The 22,719-nt window shown below is 35.6% G+C and overlaps 1 protein-coding gene across 3 annotated transcripts; it reads left to right on the top strand.

The window, feature by feature from the left end:
• Nucleotides 1-1,014: 1,014 nt before the first annotated feature.
• On the top strand, nt 1,015-22,041 carry LOC141513344 (SLAM family member 9-like). Of its 3 annotated transcripts, none has more exons than XM_074223067.1 (3): nt 1,015-1,099; nt 17,916-18,257; nt 21,205-22,041. In XM_074223067.1, the coding sequence occupies exons 1-3, from the start codon at nt 1,051-1,053 to the stop codon at nt 21,303-21,305; spliced, it is 492 nt and encodes a 163-aa protein (XP_074079168.1). In that variant the 5' UTR covers nt 1,015-1,050; the 3' UTR covers nt 21,306-22,041. The 3 variants fall into 3 exon arrangements, with proteins under 3 accessions (XP_074079168.1, XP_074079169.1, XP_074079170.1); XM_074223068.1 differs by having other exon boundaries at nt 18,006-18,257; XM_074223069.1 differs by having other exon boundaries at nt 18,066-18,257.
• The last annotated feature ends 678 nt before the right edge of the window (nt 22,042-22,719 follow it).

Genomic DNA, 22,719 nt, shown 5'->3' on the forward strand with positions numbered 1-22,719 from the left:
AGAGGGAGAAGAGAAGTGACTTACTTAAAATCTTATGTAAGCAGTGGCAGTTAATGAGAGTAGAACCCAGATGCCCTGCCTCCTCCTTATCATCTTAGAAAGAGTTCTGTCTCTGAGTCCCAATATGCAGAGGTTACAACCATTTATGGAATTAGTTCAGGATCATGAGAAATAAAGGGAACTACATTGTCCACAGCTGCTCATGTGATGCTTTGGACACAGAAGGCACTTTTCATTTTCCCAGCATATTTTCCTGGATGTAAACACTAGGATCCCATATAAGGGGAAGAGAAGAGGGAGGACATCAAAATTTATTAAGCACCTAATAGATGCCAGACACATTATTAAGGATTTTTGTAAATATCTTATTTGAAATGAGAGGTCAACAGGGTTGCAGTGGATAGAGCCCTGGACCTGGAGTTCAAATTTAGCTCCAGACATTTACTAGTTGTGACCCAATACAAATCACTTAACTGTTTGCCTCAATTTCCTCAACTGTAAAATGGAAATCATTAATAGTAACTACCTCACAAGGTTGTTATGAAGAGGAAATGAGATAAAAGTGTGGTTTCCTAAGGAGATAAATTTACCCTCCTTAAACCTAGTCAAAGTACACTAAACTTTCTATAATAGGTTTTATTCATTCAAAAAAATTTTTTTTTTACACAGTGTTCAATCAAGTCTCCACAAAGGACAATGCAAAACTTGGACTATTCCCTTGTAAGGTAAGAGTAGCAGATATAGATTATTTTGTCATGGGTCCTTTTAAGTTTAATTTTCATCATAAATAGTCCATGACCAAGAGTCTTCCAACTCCCATTTCCATCCAACCAGGCCTAACTTTCTTTCCCATGGACCATACCTCCCAGTGCTCAGACCCCTAGGCCTCTTGTTCATTTCCTCTTCATTTTAATTTTTAAAAGTAATTATTAACCCCCCCCCCCCCCCACAATGTGGTCCCAAAGCTTACTTGGCAGAAAGAGGAAGTCTCTTTATTTTATTCACACACAGAGTCAGAAATAGTTCACTCAGTCCCTACTGTTGATTAAAATGGTCCATCCCAGACTATGGCCGCTCTTCCTTCTTAGTCTCCTCCTGGGTGAGTACACACTGTTAATATACTATGACCTGATGCTTCATGTATTTCACTTTCTATTTTCTCCTTTTCCCCTTCCACTATCCCAATCTATCTTGGTAGCTTATGAACTGACCATCTTCCAAGTCAGAGTCACTGCTACCTATAAAACTGAAGAATGTTTAGGGCTAGGTGGTCATTTCCATGGTGGACACTAATTTCTGTGAGTACTGTCTCAAGCTCTCACTTATGCTTATGCTTAAGTGGCATATGTTATTGTAGAGTAGACCAGGGTACTGGACTTGAGTCAGCAATCCTAGCTCAGATTCTTAAATGACTATAGGCACAACCATATTTTCCTCATTTATAAAATGGAATACTTCATATGATTTTTCTGAAGCTCAAATGAGATAATACATATGAAAGACTTTGTATACTTTAGTTTTTAAATTTTATTTTATTTTTTCTCCCAATTATGAGTAAGAACAATTTTAAACATTTTAAAAAATTTTGAACTCCAAATTCCCTCCCTTTATAAAACCCCTGTTCCTCTCCTTGAAAAAATAAGCAATCTAATATGGATTGTACATGTGCAATCATCTAAAAAATTTCCAGATGAATTATTTTATGGAAGAAAAGTTGAACAAGGAAAGGATAGAAAGGAAGAAAGAAACAAAGAAACAAAGAACGAAAGAAAGTGAAAAATAGTATACTTTGGTCTGTATTCAGATAGCATCACTTTTTTTTTTTTCCAATGGTGGACAGCATTTTTCATCATGAGTCCTTTGAGATTTTCTTGGATCAGCATATTGAGGAGAAGAGCTAAGTCCTTCACAGTTGTTCCTTGTACAGTATTGCTGTTACTGTGCACCATGTTTGCCTAGTTCTGCCCATTTCACTTTGCATGAGTTCATTTAAGTCTCTCCAGGTTTTTCTGAAATCATCCTGCTAGCCATTTTAAATAATGTAATAGTTTTTTTTTTTTTTTTTTATCACAATCATATATCACAACTTTTTCAACCATTGTTCAATTGATAGGCATCCCCTTTAAATTACAATTCTTAGCCACCACAAAAAGAGCTGCTATAAATGCCTTTGTATAAATAGGTCCTTTTTCCCTTTTGTTTTTTTTTTTAATCTCTTTGGGATATCTACCTATCTTTAAATATATGAGAGAGAGAGAGAGAGAGAGAGAGAGAGAGAGAGAGAGAGAGAGAGAGAGAGAGAGAGAGAGAGAGAACCCTAGGAATTGTTTTCTTGGATCAAAGAGTTTTCACAGTTTTGTAGACATTTTTCCTTTACCGATAAATTAACCAGTCTGATAGGTGTGATCACTTAAGAGTTGTTTTACTTGCATTTCCCTAATCAACAGTGATTTGGAGATTTTTTTATATGGCTTTAGATAGCTTTGATTTCTTTGACTGAATACTACCCATTCCTGTCCTTTGACAGGAAATGGCTTGTGTTCTTTTAAATTTGACTCAGTTCTCTCTCTCTCTCTCTCTCTCTATATATATATATATTTGAGAAATGAGGCCTTTATCAGAACTGTAAAATTGTAGTTTTCTTTTTCTTCTAATCTTGGTTCTGTTGATTTTATTTGTGCAAAAGTTTTTTAATTTTATAAATCAAAATTATCCATATTTCATTATTCTCTTTATTTCATTTTTTCCTAGATTCTTCCCTTATCCATAGATCTGGCAGATAAACTTTCCCATGCTCCCCTAATTTGATTATGATATTGCCTATTATGTGTAAATTTTATATTCATTTTGACTTTATTTTGGTAATATGGTATGAAATATTGATTTGTGCCTAGTTTCTGCCAGTCTGTTTTCTAGTTTTTCCAGAACTTTTTGTCAAATAGTGAGATTTTGCCCCTAAAGCTTGGACCTTTGGATTTATCCAGCATTAAATTACTATTGCAATTTGCTGCAATGTACTATGCACCCAATGATCCACCATTTTATTTCTTAGCCAGTACCAGATTGTTTTCATGATTACTGCTTTATAATACAGTTCTAGATCTGATGTGGCTAGGCCATTTTCCTTCACATTTTTAATTGATTTGAATGCTTGATATTCTTGACCTTTTGTTCTTCCAGATAAATTTTGTTATTATTTTTTCTAGTTCTATAAAATACATTTTCAGGTAGTGTGATTGGTATAGCACTGAATAAGTATATTAATTTAGGTATAATTATCATTTTTACTATATCAACTTGATCTACCCATGAACAATTCATATTTTTTCAATTGTTTAGATCTCTTTGTAAATTTTAAAGAGCTATGTTAATATCAGTTTTCAATATGTTTGTATTATCAAAGTCTGGAAAATACTAGACTATAGCTTTATGCGCAAAGAAAGAAATGCCAAAGTTTTGATCTCCTGTGCTTGGTGATGGATATGTCCCAGAGAGGTCTGACAAATTCTCATTGTTCCAAACCATTTCAGAGGACAGAGAGTAGAGGATAGGGCTCTTCTTTCTGCAGCCCATAATTCAGTTTCTGTTTTCTGAGCCTCCTGGCTTCTAATGAGATTCTTACAAAGATATCTGAACTTAGGAAAGGTCTTTAGCACACTATGTCCAGTTTACAGAATCTTATAAGGGTTCTACAATAAGTGCCTCCACTTTCTCTCCTATCACTATTTTATTAACCTGTTACAATCTGGCTTCTGACTTTATTATGACACTGAAAAGTCTCTTTTCTTTCTTTTCTTTTTTTTTTTTTTTTTTTGCAAGGCAACTAGAGTTAAGTGGCTTGCCCAAGGCCACACAGCTAGGTAATTATTAAATATTTGAGACCAGATTTGAAGCCAGGTACTCCTGACTCCAGGGCCAGTGCTTTATCCACTGTGCCACCTAGCCGCCCCTGAAAAGTCTCTTTTCAAAGTTATTAAGGATCTTAGTTGCAAAATCCAATGGCCTTTTATCAGTTCTCATTCTTCTTGATCTTTCTCTAGCTTTTGACAACTTGATCACTCTTTAAAAATGAATTTTTATTGACATCTTTTGTTTTTACATATTTTAAATTTGCTTTTATAACCCTTTCTTACCATTTTCTCAGATAACTATCTCAACCAACCCCAAATGTTTAAAAGTAGGAGGAAAGAAAAAGAATAATAAGAAGTGGGAAAAAACCCAGCAAAAAGATTAGTACATTGAAAAAAAAATCTAAGAAGGTAATGTTCCACACCATTAACCCCGCCCCTCCCTTTGACCAACTTTTGCAAAGAATAGGGTGGAAAAGTTATTGTACCTTATCTTTGGGGCCATGTGCATGCTCTTTGTAATTTTGTCTCATCCATTTTTAAATGTTTTTTGTTGGTTGTTCTTTCCATTTATGTTGTTGCAGTCTTATTTGTTGTTTTCTTGAGTCATTGGGATTTAAAAGACTATATTTTCTCTCTGATTTTTTCCTTGCTTCCCTGAAAAATAGAGAACCTCAAGGATAGAAAAGAACACTGCCTCTGGAATGAGAAGAATCAGAATCTAAGTTCAACTTCTGCTTTTTACTTATCACCCATGTGGCCCTGTACATATAACCTAGTTGATATCTCAGTTATAAAATAAAAGGATAGAATTTGATGGCTTCTGAGCTCCCTTCCTAGAGCCATGATTCCTATAAGTCAGGAAAAAGCTTAAAATTAAATAACTTGCTTATGATCATGCAGTTAATGAATGCTGGAGGTAGAGGTTCTTTTTGACCATATCCTACTTCTCTATCTCTGTGTCCTCATAGCCTTGTGTCTTGTCACATTGTTTTTGTTTCCTCTCAGGAGGAGAGACAAGTCTGGAGAAAGAACACTGTGTTCAAGAATTTCTATACTTACTGAACTAAAAGAAAAATAAAAGCAAATTTTGATTGTTACTAGGGCTACGTATACAGCAAACATACAGTAACTTTAGATGCCTGGGAAGGTATTCATTATTATGAAGTGTATTCTAAAAAAATCTCATAAGACTCTATTGGCTTGCTGATATCTTGGCACCAGAAGATCATGCTACTCAGACTATGCCCAAAGACCTCTTGAAAGTTAATGTGATCAAATGGTCATTGAGTTTGAGATCAGAACACTTGGGTTTAAATCCCAGTGGTGCTACCTCCTACCTTTGGGGTAAATCCTTTGATTGCTCTAGGTCTCAATTTCCTCATTTTAAAAAAGGAAGAGAATGGACTAGATGACCTCTAAGATTTCTTGTGGTTTTAAATCCCATGACTTAATCTTTTTGCATGCTTTTAATTTTGTCCAAGTCTAACCTTTTCTTTAGTAGTTTGTCCTTACCCTACTTCTTAATTACCACCTCCCTTTTGCCTTCAAGTCTTTGATATTGTCCTTGTAGCTATCACTTTTCCTAATTCCACCTTCCTCAAATCTGAGCTATAATTAGTTGGGAAGAGGTTTATTTCCTATGAAAGGAGTAAGAGAAAACTCAGAGAGCTCAAGAATGAACAATTAAAACCAGTGGCCTTTGATTAGGGCTAAATTTCCTAAATCTAAGTTAACTTGAGACCAACACAAGGTCCTGGTTACTGTGATGGGAAAGTATTTGTTCTAATTCATTTAAGATGCCATTTCCGCCTGGAATCTATCCCCGATGCCAACAAAAATAGCAACAAACAATAATAAACAACAACAACCCAGAGCAACCTCTATCCAGGATGTCTTTCTGGAGCTCTTTGCTCTGTGCACTTCCTCATTTACATGATTTAGTTCTTTGTTTAAGTTATGATTGGCATTTGAGATGGCCAGTTGACAGGACGTTGATGCTTCATATTCTATGGTTCTCCACTTCATTCGTGAGATAGCCTATACTATCATGGGAAATAAAAATTATTCTAATAACAATTGTTCATTATTCTCTAACCCCCAAAGAACTTCATAAATATTGGGGTTTTTTTTTAGGTTTTTGCAAGGCAAATGGAGTTAAATGGCTTGCCCAAGGCCACACAGCTAGGTAATTATTAAGTGTCTGAGACCGGATTTGAAGCCAGGTACTCCTGACTCCAAAGCCTGTGCTTTATCCACTATGCCACCTAGCTGCCCAATATTATTTCTTTACATAGGTTTAGCCTAGCTATCTGACAGCTTACCATAATTTTAAGTTCAGGTAAAACTTCTTTTGTTTGCCTAGTATTTCTCAGTTCAACAAGCTGCCTCAGAGTAATACCATGCCATTGGAAGTTTTCTGGATTTGGAGCGTGCATTTATATATTTGTATGTATTTGTATCCCATCTCTTCCTCTTTCTATTTCTGTTCTACTTGGGACCAGTCATTTAATCTGTCTTGGGTTCAATTTCCTCATATGTATGTATAAACGAGGATTCCAAGACTATTTACATATTGGTGATGGGGAAATTGGTGGTGTTGCCATAAAGATGAGAGTTTTTAGAAGTTAAAAGAAACTCACAACTGGTCCTGGATTAGTAAAGCTTAGAATTTTTATTTCATAAACCTGTAAAGTTTGCAGAAAGAGCATAGATCAAAGAAAGAATTTAGTTACAAGCTCAGAAACAACAAAGGAAAGAACTTAGAGGAAAGAAGAGATAAGAAAATGGCAGGGAGCCCAGGAGAGAAGAGAAAAGCTTAGATGAACATGAATCTGATCACATGGAGGGGCTACATTGCTCCAGTGGCACAGATTGGGATACATGATTCTAGTTTAGAAAGAGAAAGTGGTCATCCTGCAAAGAAGAAAAGAGAGAAAAAAAAGAGAGCTCCACTCCAGAGCACCTTGCTCAAATACATTTCCATAGTGGATTGGACAAGGGTGGTACTTAGGGAGAGGTTTAGCAGTTATTCTCCAATACTATGCCACAGAGGTGCCTCCACCCAGGACTGGTTAAGACAGAATTCATTATACATGAGTGGTGTTGTATGCACTTCTCTTTTCTGTCCCAAAGGGTGTGACCTTCAAGTCCAATGTGGTCATTTCTCTGCAACCTGCTTCAATACGACTCTTCTCAAATGGTAGAGACTGGTTACTCAATCCAAGGTGTGCCTGAGGGATAGAGTTGGCAAGTGTCTTTAAGTTTTAAGAGAAGAAATGAGGATCCAGATTTTCTTCAGGGAGAGGTTCCTCAAAGGAGGGAAAATCTCTGGAAAGACACCCACCTGTAGAAGATTGTGTCCCTATCTTCAGCTTGCTACTCTAGAGACTTTGGGGAATTTCCATTTGGGAGAAATCTATGACTCTTTCCCTTGGTTGATCTAGATATCTCACTCCCAGTGGGAGAATTCATAAACTCTATGTTTTAGGTGATACTGGGCAACTAGATGGCACAGTGGATAGAATACTAGACCTGATGTCAGAAAAACCCAAGTTCAGATCAGACACTTAACTACTGTGTGATCCTAAGTAGGCCACTTAACTACTTGCCTCACCTTTTTCATTTGGAGGATGAGTTGCCAAGAAAACCCCCAAAAAGGATCATGAAAATTTAGACACAACAACAAATGGTATATTCTCATCTATATACCTTACCTGATTTCTAATTACTATTATGACTTTAGATAAATGAATTTATTGACTAGTCACCATGTATAGTCTTTGTGACATTTGCTAGAAAGGGCGATAAGTCTTGGGTGCATAGTTTTAGGCACTCCTTCCTATCAAGGGATAGTGATCAGGAACAATGTATAGAGTGGGCACATATATATTCTTCTAATCCAATACTCTCTCTGATTACAGCAAAATGGTCAATCATCTGAGTTCACTCTCCCAACCCCAGGAACTCGGTGTACAAAGTCCTGGCCTAAGAGCAGCCTCTTGTACAAGGATTCTCTCTTCTAGCTATGGTCAAAAAACCATTATGCCTGAACATCCCTGATGACACTTCTGGTTATAATCCTTTTCTGTTTCAGCTATGTAAGTGTTAGTCTTGGACCCAGTCTGGGATCGGTGGGTGTCCTATTCCCTTTGTAGTTAATAGATTGAATGATGACTTGGCCATAATTTACCTGAGTATCATAAACAGTCAAAATGAGCCTAGGAAAAATAGTAAGGCCCTCTAGAGCTCAAAGATCTTGGATTTTCAAGGGGCTGTTACATATCAATTTGTATTCTTGACTACAGTCTTTTGCTTATGTAAAACATAAAAATATTAATTTTTATAAAAATATTAGACATCATTTTGTTCAATTCCTTCATTTTATATGCTAGAAAGTCTAAGTCTCTAAAAGTAACTAAATGAGAACTCAACCTTGTGTGTTCTTTCTACTGCTCCCCTTCCCTCCTTTCTTTCTTTCCTTCACCCTTCTATCTTCCTTTATTAAATTATTTAATTCAGCTAAATGTTTTTTAACTGAATTATTTAATTCAGTTAAAAAAACATTTGTTGAGTACATAATACATGAAAGGAACTTTGATAGGTTCTGGGAATAAAAAGACAGAACATCCTCAAGAATTTATAGTCCATTTGGGGCACAGAGAATATTGTAATATGATGATAGATAAATCATTTAAAATCATGTACAGAGTAATTTAAGTGATTTCAAAAAAGAGAGAGTATTTATAAATGGGAGATCAAGAAATAACTGTAGAAGTTGATTCCTCACTTGGACTTTGAAGGAATTTAAGAATTCTAATAAGTGAAGAGGGAGTGAGGTAGTATATTCTAGATATATGAGGACACTCCCTGTTTTATTCACTTTCTAGGGAATTTTCACTAATAAAAGTAAAGATTAGTGTCTTTCCATGGATAAAGAATGGGGATTATGAGGAGCAAAAATTCTGAGTCCCTGAGACAAATGTTTGCCCCTAAATCCTCTGATAGAGACAGACAGACAGAGAAGAACAGAAACAAAGACAGCCTCTTCTACCAGCAAAACAAAAAACAAAAAATAACCAAAGAAATACATAAATAGAAAAAAGCATCGATCTTTGCCTTTAAGGTCTTGGGCCAAAAGAGTCATTTGCTGTTTGTGCTTGATTTTTGTTCTTTCTTCTTCAGATTTCCAAGAGAGAAGGGAACCTTTAGTTTCGTTTACTAAGTAGAAGTATACTTCTACTTTAGCAGTCTAACTTTTGTTAGACTACAAATTCTGAGAAGAAAGGAAAATATCCACTGTATTCAGTCCTTGGAATTGCTGTTTGGTTGTTTCAATTGTATCCAACTTTTCATGATCCCATTTGTGGTTTTCTTGGCAAATATATTGGAATTGTTTGCTATTTCTCCTCCAGGTCCAGTTCATTTTACAAATGAGAAAATTGAGGCAAATGGGGTTAAATGATTTTCTTAAAGTTACATAATAATTACTAGTAAGTGATTCACAAAGATCATTTCCTGATTTCAGGTCTGGCCTCTTATCCACTATCACCTAGCTACTTCACTTTGACATCATATGAATTAGAAGGTACCTAACATCATTTAGTCTAAACATCTCACCTTCCTTATGATGAGATGGAAATACAGGGAAGGAGAGTGACTTGCTTGGTGTTATAGAACAAATCTGTGACAGATCAGATCTTCTGTCTTCCAGTCCAATGTTTTGTTTTTTTTTTTAGGTTTTTGCAAGGCAATGGGGTTAAGTGGCTTGCCCAAGGCCACACAGCTAGGTAATTATTAAGTGTCTGAGGCTGGATTTGAACTCAGGTACTCCTGACTCCAGGGCTGATGCTCTATCCACTGTGCCACCTAGCTGCCCTCCAAAGATCTTTCAATCACACTTTGTCTTCATAGACCTAAGAGATGCTCCTCAAAGCTTTTCTGGGTTATGGACATCAGTGAGTGCCATGAACATGAGAAGAGTTAGGATGGACTTCTGTAATTTTCTTTCTGTATCAGCTGAACCATAAGTTTCTGGAGAGAACCCAGGCTCAGTGGTGATAATTGTGGCTCTAGGGGAGTCAGAATTCTATCCCTAGAAATCTCTATGATTGAGAAAGCCGAGGACATTTCCTAGAGTTCTCATTCTTTATATTCATACCCTTCATCAAGGTAGTTCCAGGAGAGGATGGAAACCTGTTGTGGTCTCTGAGGCTAACCCACAATAAAAGGGTCAAGTGAGTGTTTCTGTTAAGAATTATTCTACAGATTAACAAACTGATCAGGAAGAATGAAGGAGATCCTCCATCAGTCCAAAGGTACCCAATGTCTATCTTCCAGGAATATAGTCAAAGGATCTATAGTGAATATCATGAAGAAGAAACCAGTAATTTTTTTAGCTTGCATTTTTATTTTTTCTTTAAGATTTTATTTATTTTGAGTTTTACAATTTTTCCACTGATCTTCCCCCCCCCCATAGAAGGTGGTCTTTATGTTAAAACCAACAACTTTTAAAATGTGATTTTTATGACTAGAACAAAGCACATATTCTTTGTTCTGAGAAGCCAGGTTGAGGAGGAGGAGTGGTAGTCTATGATGGTGAATGGGAAAGGAAGATGATAGTGTTGGAAACAAAGCTTTGGGAAAGAGTAAGAGGACTACTCACTAACTTCAGGTTCAGATACTGCTGCAAATGATCTGTTTCCAAGGGACAACAGCCAAAAAGAAGAAATGAATGGGCACTAGATCAATAACCATTCACACATAGAGTAGATTTTAAAGTTTGCATAGTCTTTTGCAACTTGAAATCTTTTGATCCTCACAAGGTATGGGGTCTATAATTAACTCCATTTTAACAGATGAAAAGAAGTAAGGCTCAGAGAAGTTAATGACTTATTTTGTCATATTGTCTCTAAGTGTGTGAGATAAGCTAAAATCTCACATTTTCTTGATTTCAAGTCTTGTTCTATCTTCCACACTGGCTAGCTACTCCTGTAAGAGGAATGCTAAGGTCATAGTATCAAAAGGTTTTGAGATGAAAAGAGACTTAGAGATCAGTTTATTCAACTCCTTCATTTTCTATTTGAGAAAATTGAGTCCCAAAGAGGTCATGTAATTCACTGCTGAAGGTCAAACAGCTAGTACAAACCATTTTGAAAAGTGTATTCCAAAGTCAAAAACATTAGGAAGGACCTGGTAGATATTTTTGCTCATAATATGGATCAGTCACCCTGAAACATTTTAGAACATAGAACCATAGCAATGAAAAAGACAGACTATTGGACCAACTTAATATTTTCCCTTCTAGTCAGTAAGTAGAGAGTTCTAGTTTGAATAATATGGGTGATTTCATTTAGGGGCTCTATTCCCTTGAGAAAGAGGGAAATCATTTCAGAGAATGATTTTTAGAACTCAGGTCCTCATTTCTAGACTAGGAGAATCTATGATCACGAAGATTTTTAGCAGTCTCTGACATCTAAATACTTTCTGTCCCAGATTCCAGGTAGAAATCACGTTAAGCTCTGTTTCCCAATCTGTTTCAAAGAAATTCTGTTTAGTTTGTGTAAGATTTGAAAGACTGTTCTGCATCTATTGGGTAGATGACAAAAGCATTTAAGGTTTTTCTGACCCTGGGAAAGACAAATAGTTCAATGTCATCCTAAATCCTCAAAATGGGATGAAGACCAAAACCTAACATCTACCTAACTCAGCCCTCTCCCCTCAAGTCCAGAGAAAACCAAAGTTGGATATTGTTTAGCGATCCTTAATTATGAAGTTTTCCCAGGGACCAAGTTTTCATCCTCTCAGAGGTGTGTGAAGAGATCCAGAAGCCTTTTAGAATTGTTGTGCTGCCAAAATTAACAAGTCCATCATAGCTGATCATCACATAAAACTCACTTCACCGAGCATCAGTTCATGCAAGTCTTTCCAGGGAACTGTAGACTTTTTGAAGGAAGAGGGTCTGAAGAAATGGAATTTAGAAATCATAAGGAAAGTAAAGAGGTACTAGCATGGATGATTAGAAGAAGGTCCACATATCAATAAAGGTATGAGAAGAACTGGAGGTCCATAGAATGTTAAAGCACAAAGAGCTCAAAGAGATCATTTAGAAGGATGGTGGTACCTTTGACAGAAAAAGGCAAAAAGGAATAAGCGATTATATAGCATCTATGATATGGTTAGCACTCTATTAAGCACTTTACAAATATCTCATTGTCTTCATAATAAAACTGGGAGGTGAGTGCTATTATTATATTCATTTTACAGTTGAGGAAACTGAATTAAACAGAGGTTAAGTGACTTGCTCAGGGTCAAACAGCTAGCAAGTGTCTGAGGCTGGATTTGAATTCAGATCTAACTAACTCCAGGTCCAGTGCTCTATCCACTGGGGCATCAATTTGTCTCTATAAATAGAAAATTTTAGAAGAGAGGTAAGGTCTTTTTTGCAGGAGTTGGGGTTGGAATGATTTTTATTTTAGACACATTTAGTGAAATGCCTATAGAATATCAAATTCAAAATGTTTTATGGGGGTTGGCATTTTGGGACTAGGATTTGGGAATGAAACTAGGGCTGAAAATAAAGATCTAGGAATCATCTGCTTAGAGAAAATATTTCAATTCAGAGAACTAGTTGAGGACACTAAGAGAACAGGGCGAGTGAGAGAGAAAAAGAACTAGGGACAAAGTCTTGAAGTTCACTCGCAGTTAAGGAACAAAACAGTTATAATGATCTTATAAAAGAGACAGACTAGGAGGAAACAGGTAGAAGGAGATGCCAGAGATAGAAGAGTCATGACAACCTAGAGAAGAGTGAGCATCCAGGAAGAGATGTTGGTCAATAGTTCTGGATGCTACATATAAGAAGGAAGACTGAAAAGAGGCTGTAATTTTTGACAAGTTCTAGAATCTTCAATAACTCATGGAACTGTGACTATAATCCCAAAGGTTTTCATGAAATCCTTCACTACCTAGGCTGGAAGAAAGTGTAGGTAATTGAAGAGTGTCTACAGCTAATCTGGATTAGCGATGGGAGTGGAATGTAGATGACAAGATACTTTAAATACAAAATATTTGATTCTTGGTCTTTTAAGGGAATTTACTTTCTGACTCTTGTGAAAAAATTTTGTTTTTCTTTGAGATAAAAGTAACATATTATTTAATCATTAAATACTATCCCATTATCCAATAAGGGAACACATTTCTCCTAGACCTAGCATTATGATTTTTGGGGGAAGTTATAAATAAGGATTTTAAATATACATGAAGGCCATCAATTCAAGCTTCATGTGCTTGCTTTCAATGGACCCATATCCATATCACACCTCTCCCCCTCCCCATTCTTCACCCCTATGTCCATGGACACTATTTTTGAAAAATAGGGAAATAAGTTATTTCCAGAATTAATTCTCAAATTATATTCCCTATACCCACTTAGATCCTAATCTTGCTTCTTTCCTTGAGATAGTCCCAAAGAACTGATATCATCAATGCCAGCTAGAAATAGTTCTCTATCTATTTTTAATGGGCATATTTGTGCAGGTAACCACTTCTATTCCTATCTTCTCAGGAGAAGCAACCTGAGTAGTTGCATTTAGTGACCAGGTTTTATTTACTTAGAGGGAATTCCCTCTGTTCATTACAAAGGAATAAATCTTCTCTACTCCCTAACTTTATTGGAATTCACTGGGGACAGGTCACAAGTGTCAGTTGGCTCTAAGTCATTGACTATCAGCAGGCACCTTTCTCACCTGCCCTCTTCCCAGTATGAACTTTCTTGAAGCCCATGACATGAAATGACATCTCAGAGCCAACCTCAGGATCAGAGGATCTTCATTCCTTTGAATATCCTTCCCACAACAAAGTCTTTGTTCAGTGAGTTTTCACAGCTCTTAACCTCTTATACCAAAGGTACTATGGGAATGCTGTGTTCTTATACTGTTCTACAAACATTTATTAGCTACCACATCCAAAGCACTGTACTAGATTTCTGTGATATAAAGATAAAAATGAAAAGCTGAAACTATAGGTTTCTGTTTCCTTAACTGTAAAATGACAGGTTGAGCTAGTTACTATCTAAATTCCCTAATTAAATCTATGATCCTAAGAGGACTAGATATGCCTAGTAGCCTGTTTTTGGGAAAAGAAGCAATTGTCCTCATAAGAGACCTTCCACTAACCCTGCCCAGTGTTATGAGTATGAGATCTCTTAGGAATAAAACTTAAAAAAAAAAACAACTTCTGGAATAAAACATTGCACACAAAACTGCAAATCTGCTATGTACAACTTACTATTCCTTTCAAATATGTAACAAAATTATCATGTAAATTCCTTTATGTTATTCTTTCTTTTCTCCTTCCTCAAGAAATGGTTACCATTAGACATAAAGGAGATACACACAACACATATTTGAAATTATTCTATACATATTTTTATTTATCATTTATTTCTTTGAAAGCACATAGCATCTTTCTTCATATGTGCTTTAAATTTAATTTGGATATTTATAATAATTAATCAATCAAATAATCAATCAATCAAAATAAGTATTCGTTTAAAGCTGTTCTTAAAACAATATTGCTGTAACTATTCTTCAATGTCCTATTGGTGCTGCTGATTTCACTCTTCATTATTTCATACAAGCTTCTTCCTGTTTTTCTAAAATCATTGAATTCATCATTTCTTAGAAAGCAGCTTATTCCATTCACAATCATATAACACAACTTGTTCAACCATTCCTTAACTGATGAGCATCCCTGTAATTTAGAGTGCTTTGGTACCACAAAGAGGGCTGCTATAAACTTTTTAGAACATATAGGTTCGTTTCCTTTTTCAATAATTATATTCAGAAATAGATTAAGTAGTGGTATTGCTAGGTATAGGGTATAGGTGGTTTAATAATTTTGGGGGCATAATTCATTCATCAATTGGGAAATGGCACACATTCTTATAGATTTAACAAAGTTCTTTATATATTTTAGATACGAGTCCTTTTCCTGATAAAACTGTCAATAGAATTTTCCCCAATTTTTTGCTTTCCTCTTGATTTTGATAAGTCAAGTCTGATAAGTAATGTGTTCCATTTTTTCTAATTTTCTTGTAAATTTTCTCTTTATAGTGAGGTCATGTATCTATTTTGATCTTATCCTGGTAAATGGTGTATGATATTGATCTATGCTCACTTTCTGCTATACTGTTTTTCAGTTTTCCCAATATTTTCCCCCAAATAATGAATTAGCAAGTCTTTAGACCTGTCAAATACGAGATAATTATGTCCATTTTCATTGATCTACCCTTTTGTTTCTTTTTCTTTTTTCTGCAAGGCAAATGGGGTTAAGTGGCTTGCCCAAGGCCACACAGCTAGGTAATTATTAAGTGTCTGAGACCACATTTGAACTCAGGTACTCCTGACTCCAGGGCCAGTGCTCTATCCACTATGCTACCTAGCCTCCCCTACCTTTTCATTTCTTAACTAGTACCAGATAGTTTTGATAATTTCTGCCTTACAATACAGTTTGAGAGCTGGTAATACTAAGTCTCCTTCCTTTAAATTTTTTTTCATTATTTTGTTTGATATTCTTGCCTTTCTGTTTGTCAAAATGAATTTTGTTATTATTTTTTCTAACTCACATTCAAAAATTATAGTTTTTTTGTGAATTTTCCTCCTTATTGTTACTATTTTCCTTCTCAGCCTCTCTTTTCATTCTACTCTTATTCCTTATTTTATACTCTTCCCAAAGTTTTCTCCATATGGTTAGGAAGCACAGTTTGAGTTGGGGATGCCTCATCTTTCCTTTCAGGGAAGTTACTCTCCTCATCAAACACCTTTTGTGAGCTCTGGGAATTATCTTTGCCCAAAAGATTTGATCATTTAATCACCAAATCTTGGTCATTTTTTTGGTGCTCAAATCTCAAACTTTAGGGGCCATCTTGTGGCTGTTACAGATAATAACATATCTTATTATTGGCTCCCAGTAACATTGAACAGTTATTTAATACCATTCAACCCTTAATGCTGTAATAGTAGAAACAATGTCTCTATAGAATCCAGATTGGCATTTTGTGAGGACAAAAGTTTTTCATATATATGTTTTTATCTCAGAGAGAAAACATCTTTCCCATAAGTTAGGCAAGAAAATGTTATAAAAGACCAAGATCAGGTAAAATATAATGTAATATAAAATTATATATGTATATTATATAATTTTATATAATATGGATAATATTTGTTTTAATAATTTTATATTATCTATAGTAATATAATTATATATTATAAAATAGTTTAAATCCCTTATATTTCACATCCATGCTCAACTCAAACCAAATCAACTTCATATACTACTCCAATCTATAACCTTTAAGGTAAGGATTAATATGGTTGGATGACCTTAAGTCACAAAGCCAAAAAAAATAGGTCTCTGAGACCTCACAGGAAAGCCTCCACTCAAAAGAGAAAGAATTCAAAGAGGTGGAATAGGGATGAACTGTAAAAACTGAAAGGGGAAAAGGAGATCAAGGGAGCAAGACCACTGGAAAAAGAAGGGGAAAGGGGGAGTTAGGGTATACTAGAGTACAGGAAAAAGGGAGGGTCCAAGAAATAAGGCTCTGAATTTCGAGTCAGTTCTGGCTTCCTAAACCAATGGACCTGGGGCCTCAGGAAGTCCCACCAGAAAGCTGGAATGGGAAAAAGGGCTATTAAGTAAAAGTAATAAACATCTGACAGAACAGGAGAACTTTAGCAGATTTAGTAGTAGAAAAAATATAGAACTTCCAATCAGGAGGCACTTGAGCCCAAATCTTTCCTCTGACACTAAGTGCAGGGCCATGGACAACATTCTTAGCCTCTCTGTGCTTCAGTTTCTTCATCTATATGAATAGAATAATACTAGAACCAACCTCAAAGAGTTATGATGATTAAATAGATTAAATGGGTGAAACAACTTGCAAACCTTAAAGGAGGTATGTTATATGTTAGCTGTTATTATTTTTAGAGTTGTATGATACCTCTTTTGACTGAGCTCTGCCTTCTGTTTTGCACCCTATAACCTCAGAACCCATCCTAGCTTCCTCTTGATAAGCTGTAGCTTTGGAGGCCACCTCCAACATTAGTTGAGCATTTACTCATACCTCTGACTCACTGGTCATGAAGGGGAAGATTGGAATACTCTTTGATCCTTATTGTTACATTCATTGACACCCTCTCTACCACTATTACTCTATAACCTCCTCCTTTGAGATTCATTTAAGCCATATTTGCTAGCCAAGCAATATTTTGTTGGCTATTTGTCTTCTGACCACAAAGATATTCTCATTCCTTACTTAGCTAGTTCAGTACCTGGCTCACAGGGATTTTCCTTTTTAGTTCCTACTTTCATAATAAGGGATTTTAACAAATATATTGATACTCTTCAAACACCCTAACCTCCCAATTATTCAATTAGCTTATTTCCCATGACCTATTTATTCCTCCATCCCTCTTCAAATCTATATTAATGTATAATCATACATGTCTATGTATTTATATATTTATGTATATGTGTGCATGCAAAAAAGTGTACAATGCATATATATTTATATATACACACTATATATATATATATATATATATATATATATATATATATATATATATATATATATATATACTCTTTATCTTGGTGTCACTCCTAAGTATTCTATGTCTATGTCCATGAAATTCCTTTACCCGATCTTAATCTGTTGTCATTCTATCTCTCCCACTGCCTTGAAAACCCTGTTCTTTTTTGTCACCATGACAAGAGTTTGTACCAGATTTGAATCTAAGTTCCAATACATATATGTTTTGACCAATTCACTGCACCTCTCAGTCTCAGATTATTCATCTGCAAAAAATGGGGATAATGATAGTAATTGCATTAAGTCCTTTAAAGGAAATTGTGAGCAAAACTTTTAAAATAAAACTTAAAGTACTATAAAAATGTGAAATATTCTTGTGCAGAGTCCTCAAAAGGTAGGGGCTCCTAGGATCCTGTGGATCTGGGAAGGGGAGTTTTTGTTATTTTTTTTTTTTTTGTGTGTGTGTGTGTTTGCAGGGTCAGGAGACTCCAAAGCAATTGCAGGGCCAGGGGATTTGGTTGGCATTGTAGGAGAGTCGATTACGCTTCCTTTGAAAATCATGACAGGAGAGAAGGTTGAAAACATCACTTGGATTTCACAAGCACTGGTTGCTGTTGTGTACTCAGGCCAAGGAAGAAAACCAGCCAACATCACTCTAATAAACCCCCTTTATATGGGAAGGTTGAATGTTCCTGCCCATACTTACTCCTTGGAGATCAGTGCCCTGAGGATGGAGGATGCAGGGTCCTACAAAGCTTTGATAACCACTCAGACCTGCTCTGTGGGCACCAACAAGGAATTCAGATTGAGCATCTATGGTGAGTTCAGGAGCAGAGTTACTGATATTTAAACTACTGATAACTAGATTTTCATCTTTTAAAGCCTCTTGTTCCTTAACTTTCTCATCTGGGGTTAAGGGAATGCAATGTTCATTGTCACAGTGAGTACCTTCCCTCATTTGGCATGGTTAAAGGAGGCAAATATTACATCATTGCTGATGGTATATCATTATCATCTTGATTTACTCTCTGGAAGGGGGAGAAAAGCCAATTTTTAAAAGTACTTTGCACACCTTAAAGTGTTAAAATGTATGCTTATAATTTAATATTAATAGTTGTTAATATTGTTAATAATTTAATATGTAATACATGTTTAATATTCATTAATATTTTTATTTTTTCCCTTCTAAAACTAAGATTTTGAGATTCTTCTAAATACATTGAAGAGAGTTAAAAAAAAGGCAGGGACTGTTATTGCTGCAGAAGTAGTTATGCTATACTGAAATGGAAAATGATAGTGAAACCTGAAGACCTGGATTCAAGATCCAATACTACCACTCATTAGCTATGTGATCATAGCCAAATCATTGAACCTCTCTGAAACTCTATTTCCTCAGATAAAAAATGGAGCTAATAATATTTGTATTATGTACTTCATAAGTTTTCTGGGAAGATCAAATAAAATAATATCAATGGCAGTTAATATTATCAAAATTGTTTTGAATAACTTTAGGAAGATTGGGTTTGTGGAATTGAGAACAGAAAATACATGAGCATCTATGGATGGATGCCCTGTATCTGAAATCCTCAGGGTTTTCAAAAAATAAAACCAATTCAAGGGGCGGCTAGGTGGCGCCGTAGATAAAGCACCTGCCCTGTGGTGTTTTTTTTTTAGGTTTTTGCAAGGCAAACGGGATTAAGTGACTTGACCAAGGCCACACAGCTAGGGAATTATTAAGTGTCTGAGACCGGATTTGAACCCAGGTACTCCTGACTCCAGGGCCGGTGCTTTATCCACTGCGCTGTCTAGCCGCCCCCACAACATTCATTTTCACGATGAAAATGATGTTTTCTTCTCTCAGTCAGGTACCTAGGGAAGTAACTTTTCCCAAACAGAGTCCTCTAGAAACAGAACCTAACTCTGCACCTCATTTCCTCATTTGGAAAGTGATGTTTTTAAAAGTCCTTTTTAGCTTTAATCTACAATCTTAGGTGCTACACCTCCAGCCACTCATTAAATGGGAGAAGTTGTCCATAGAAGGGATTCTTCCCAAATCTCTTCCCAGAGACTCTCCAGGGATCTCTCAAGGACAGAATCTTTCTGACAAGCATAGTTTGTGCCAGAGATTCTTTATTTTTGGAAAATTCATAGTCCTTCTTACTTCAATTCTAACTCAAGTCTAACCTTAATAGGTCTACCTTTTCCTAGTTAGAAGAGTGATCTCTGGGTTGTTGTTTTATTCACTGGTATCTAGTGAATGGGTCCTATTTTGTTCTAGATACTGTAGGATACAAAGACTAAAGAATTATCAGTTGGCTTAAATAGCCCTTGACAGTTTTCAGTGAACTTAAGCCACATTATCTCATTTGAAAATCACAAAACAATTGTGAGAAAAGAAGCATTATTATCCCATTTTTATAGATGATGATACAGAGGTTCTTTCCCAAGATCATATAGCTAGTTAAGAGACAGCTAGGCAATGTAGTGGGTAGAATACTGGGTCTGGAGTTAGGAGGACTGAGTTCAAATCAGACTTCAGATATTTATTAGTTGTGTGATCCTGAAGAACTTTTTTTGCCTCAATATCTTCATCTTTAAATGAGGGTAATAACACCTCATTCCCAGGTTTGTTGTAAGGATCAAATGAGATAAAATTGTAAAGCATCTACCATGGTGCCTGGTATATAATAAACTCTATAAAAATGTTAGTTAGCAGTAGTAGAAGTAATGATAGTAGTGGTAGTATTAGTATCAGTATTAGTATTAGCATTAGTATCAGTAGTAGTAGTAATAGTAGTAGTAGTGGTAGTATTAGTAGTAGTAGTAATAGTAGTGGTAGCAGTGGTAGCAGTGGTAGCAGCAGAAGTAGTGGTAGTAGTAGGAGTGGTAGTAGTAATAGTAGTAACCATGGTAGTAGTGGTAGTAGTAGGAGTGGTAGCAGTGGTAGCAGTGGTAGTAGTAGCAGTAGAAGAAGTGATAGTGGTAGTAGTAGTGGGTGGTAGTAGTTGTGGTGGTAGCAGTAGTAGTAATAGTGGCAGCAGTGGTAGCAGTAGAAGTAGTGATAGTAGTGTTAGCAGTAGTAGCAGTAGTAGTGGTAGTAGTAATAGTAGTTGTGATAGTAGTAGTAGTGATGGTAGCAGTAGTAGTATTAATAGTAATTGTGCTAGTAGTAGTAGTAGTAGTAGTGGTGGTGGTGGTGGTGGTGGTAGCAGTGGTAACAGTAGTAACAGTAGTAGTAGTGGGAGTGGGAGTAGTGGAAGTGGTAGGGATAGTTGTAATAGTAGTTAGTGGTGGTGGTGGTAGAAGTAGTAATAGTAGTAGTGATCATAGTGGTAGCAGTAGTAGTGGTAGTGGTAGTGGTAGTAGTAATGGTAGTAGTGGTAGTAGTAGTGGTGATGGTGGTGATAGTGGTGATGGCAGTAGTAGTATTATCAGTAGTGGTGGTATTGGTAGTAATGGTAGTAGTAATGATGGTAAGTAGCAATAGTTGTAATAATAGTAGTAATATTATGTATACTTTTAGAATTTTCCTTTTCTAAAGGGATGAAGGGGTGGGGATAGTGAATGGGAATTATGCCATTTAGAAACCTTTTTCTCTCCACCTAGTTTCCTGAGGAGCAGAAACCCATGTTCCATTAGTCTGGGGGCTATAGATCACCTCCTAGGCTGAAGTTGAGACTCCATCTATTGGTCCCTTCCTTAATATTTTTCTCTGTAACAGTTCTTTTCCTTTATTTTCATAATTTTCCTATTTTCTTTTTTCAGATTCTACAGTTCTTGCTCATTCAGTCTCCTCAGATTCTTCCTCTTTGGGGAAGGGCACTTTTTTCTTTGGATTCCTGGGAGTCCTGAGAATTGGAATCTGAACCTGACACAGAGAATCAAGAAGAGGAGTGAGAAGACAGGAGTTCTGTTATGGGACACTATGGTACATCTAATTTCTTGTTTCTGTCCAATGGAGAGCTGTCAGCCTGAGAACACAGCTCCTTTAGCTACTCTTTTCACTTCAAATCCCTATATTTGCAGAAAGAGATTGTCTTCAGGATGTTTCTGCATCTGCTCCTACTATTGTTGAAGGAAAAAAATTGTAATTTTATCTGGAACTTGAATGTGAAATTTTGGAGAAACCATTGTGTATTTAGTTCCTTTTTTCCTTAAAAGAATTTTCTTTTGTAATTCCAAAGTTGATAAACACCATTAAACATAAATATTTCATATACACAGAACAGAAAAAGAAATTCGTATGTGAAACTGTGAATTTCTATTATGTAATGGGTCCTCACTAAAAATGATGTGTAGTCAGGATGATGGAGAAGTTAGGTTGACTTATTCTCCATAAGGTCCCAGAAAGACATTCTCTCATTCCTCTTTGCCCCCTCTCTGTCCTTTTGACAGTGAAAAGTCTCTAATCAGTTTCAATTTCAGTATTAGGAGAATACTAGAAAGGAAGTAAAAGGAAAAAAAAATGCTATTTATATAGCATCTAATAGTTCCCAGACACTGTGTCAAGCACCCCCCCATCTTCATTTAATTATGTATTTTTATTTTATATTTCTATCATATAGTACAATAAAAAGATGATTATGCATGAAACTATAATCTACTATGCACAACTTGTTATTCCTTTAAAATTATCATATAAAATTATATTGTTTATAATATATTTATTATTATAACATTATTATATCATTTAGTATATATTATCATAAAAATTATCTCATAAATTTCTTTTTTCTTTCTTTACTCTGACCCACCTTAGAGATGACTAATATTAGGTACAGATAGGTATATATATAATGTATCTGTAACATTATTCTATATATACTTCTATTTACCATTTCTTTCTCTGAATGCAGAGAACATCTTTCTTCATATATATCCTTTATAATTATTTGGGTATTAATTAATAGACAAAATAACTTATTCATTCAAAATTGTTCTTAAAACAATATTGTTGTTATTGTACACAATATTCTCTTGGTTCTGCTCATTTTTCTCTTCATTATTTCATTGTCTTTCCATTTTTTCTAAAATTATCAAGCTCATAATTTCTTATAGCATAATAGCATTTCATCACAATCATACACCACAACTTGTTCAGCCATTTCAATTCATTTACTATTCACATTCAAAGTTACAATTGCTATTTGTGAATTTCCTTCCATCTGATTCTTACTCGCTATTTTCTTTCTCAGAGTCTCTTTACATTTTATCCCTGTAGCCATATCTTTTCCCTTACCTTCTTATTCTTTATTGTATGTTCCTCTTTAATCCTTTATC

This window comes from Macrotis lagotis, chromosome 2, assembly GCF_037893015.1.
Source record: "Macrotis lagotis isolate mMagLag1 chromosome 2, bilby.v1.9.chrom.fasta, whole genome shotgun sequence".
Lineage (NCBI taxonomy): Eukaryota > Metazoa > Chordata > Mammalia > Peramelemorphia > Peramelidae > Macrotis > Macrotis lagotis.

What these genes read in the sequence shown, in the direction of transcription:
- LOC141513344 (XM_074223067.1), top strand. Translation starts at nt 1,051, where the DNA reads ATGGTCCATCCCAGACTATGGCCGCTCTTCCTTCTTAGTCTCCTCCTG. An exon ending in CCTTCTTAGTCTCCTCCTGG is followed by an intron (nt 1,100 to 17,915) that starts GTGAGTACACAC and finishes GTGTGTTTGCAG; the next exon opens with GGTCAGGAGACTCCAAAGCA. An exon ending in ATTCAGATTGAGCATCTATG is followed by an intron (nt 18,258 to 21,204) that starts GTGAGTTCAGGA and finishes TTCTTTTTTCAG; the next exon opens with ATTCTACAGTTCTTGCTCAT.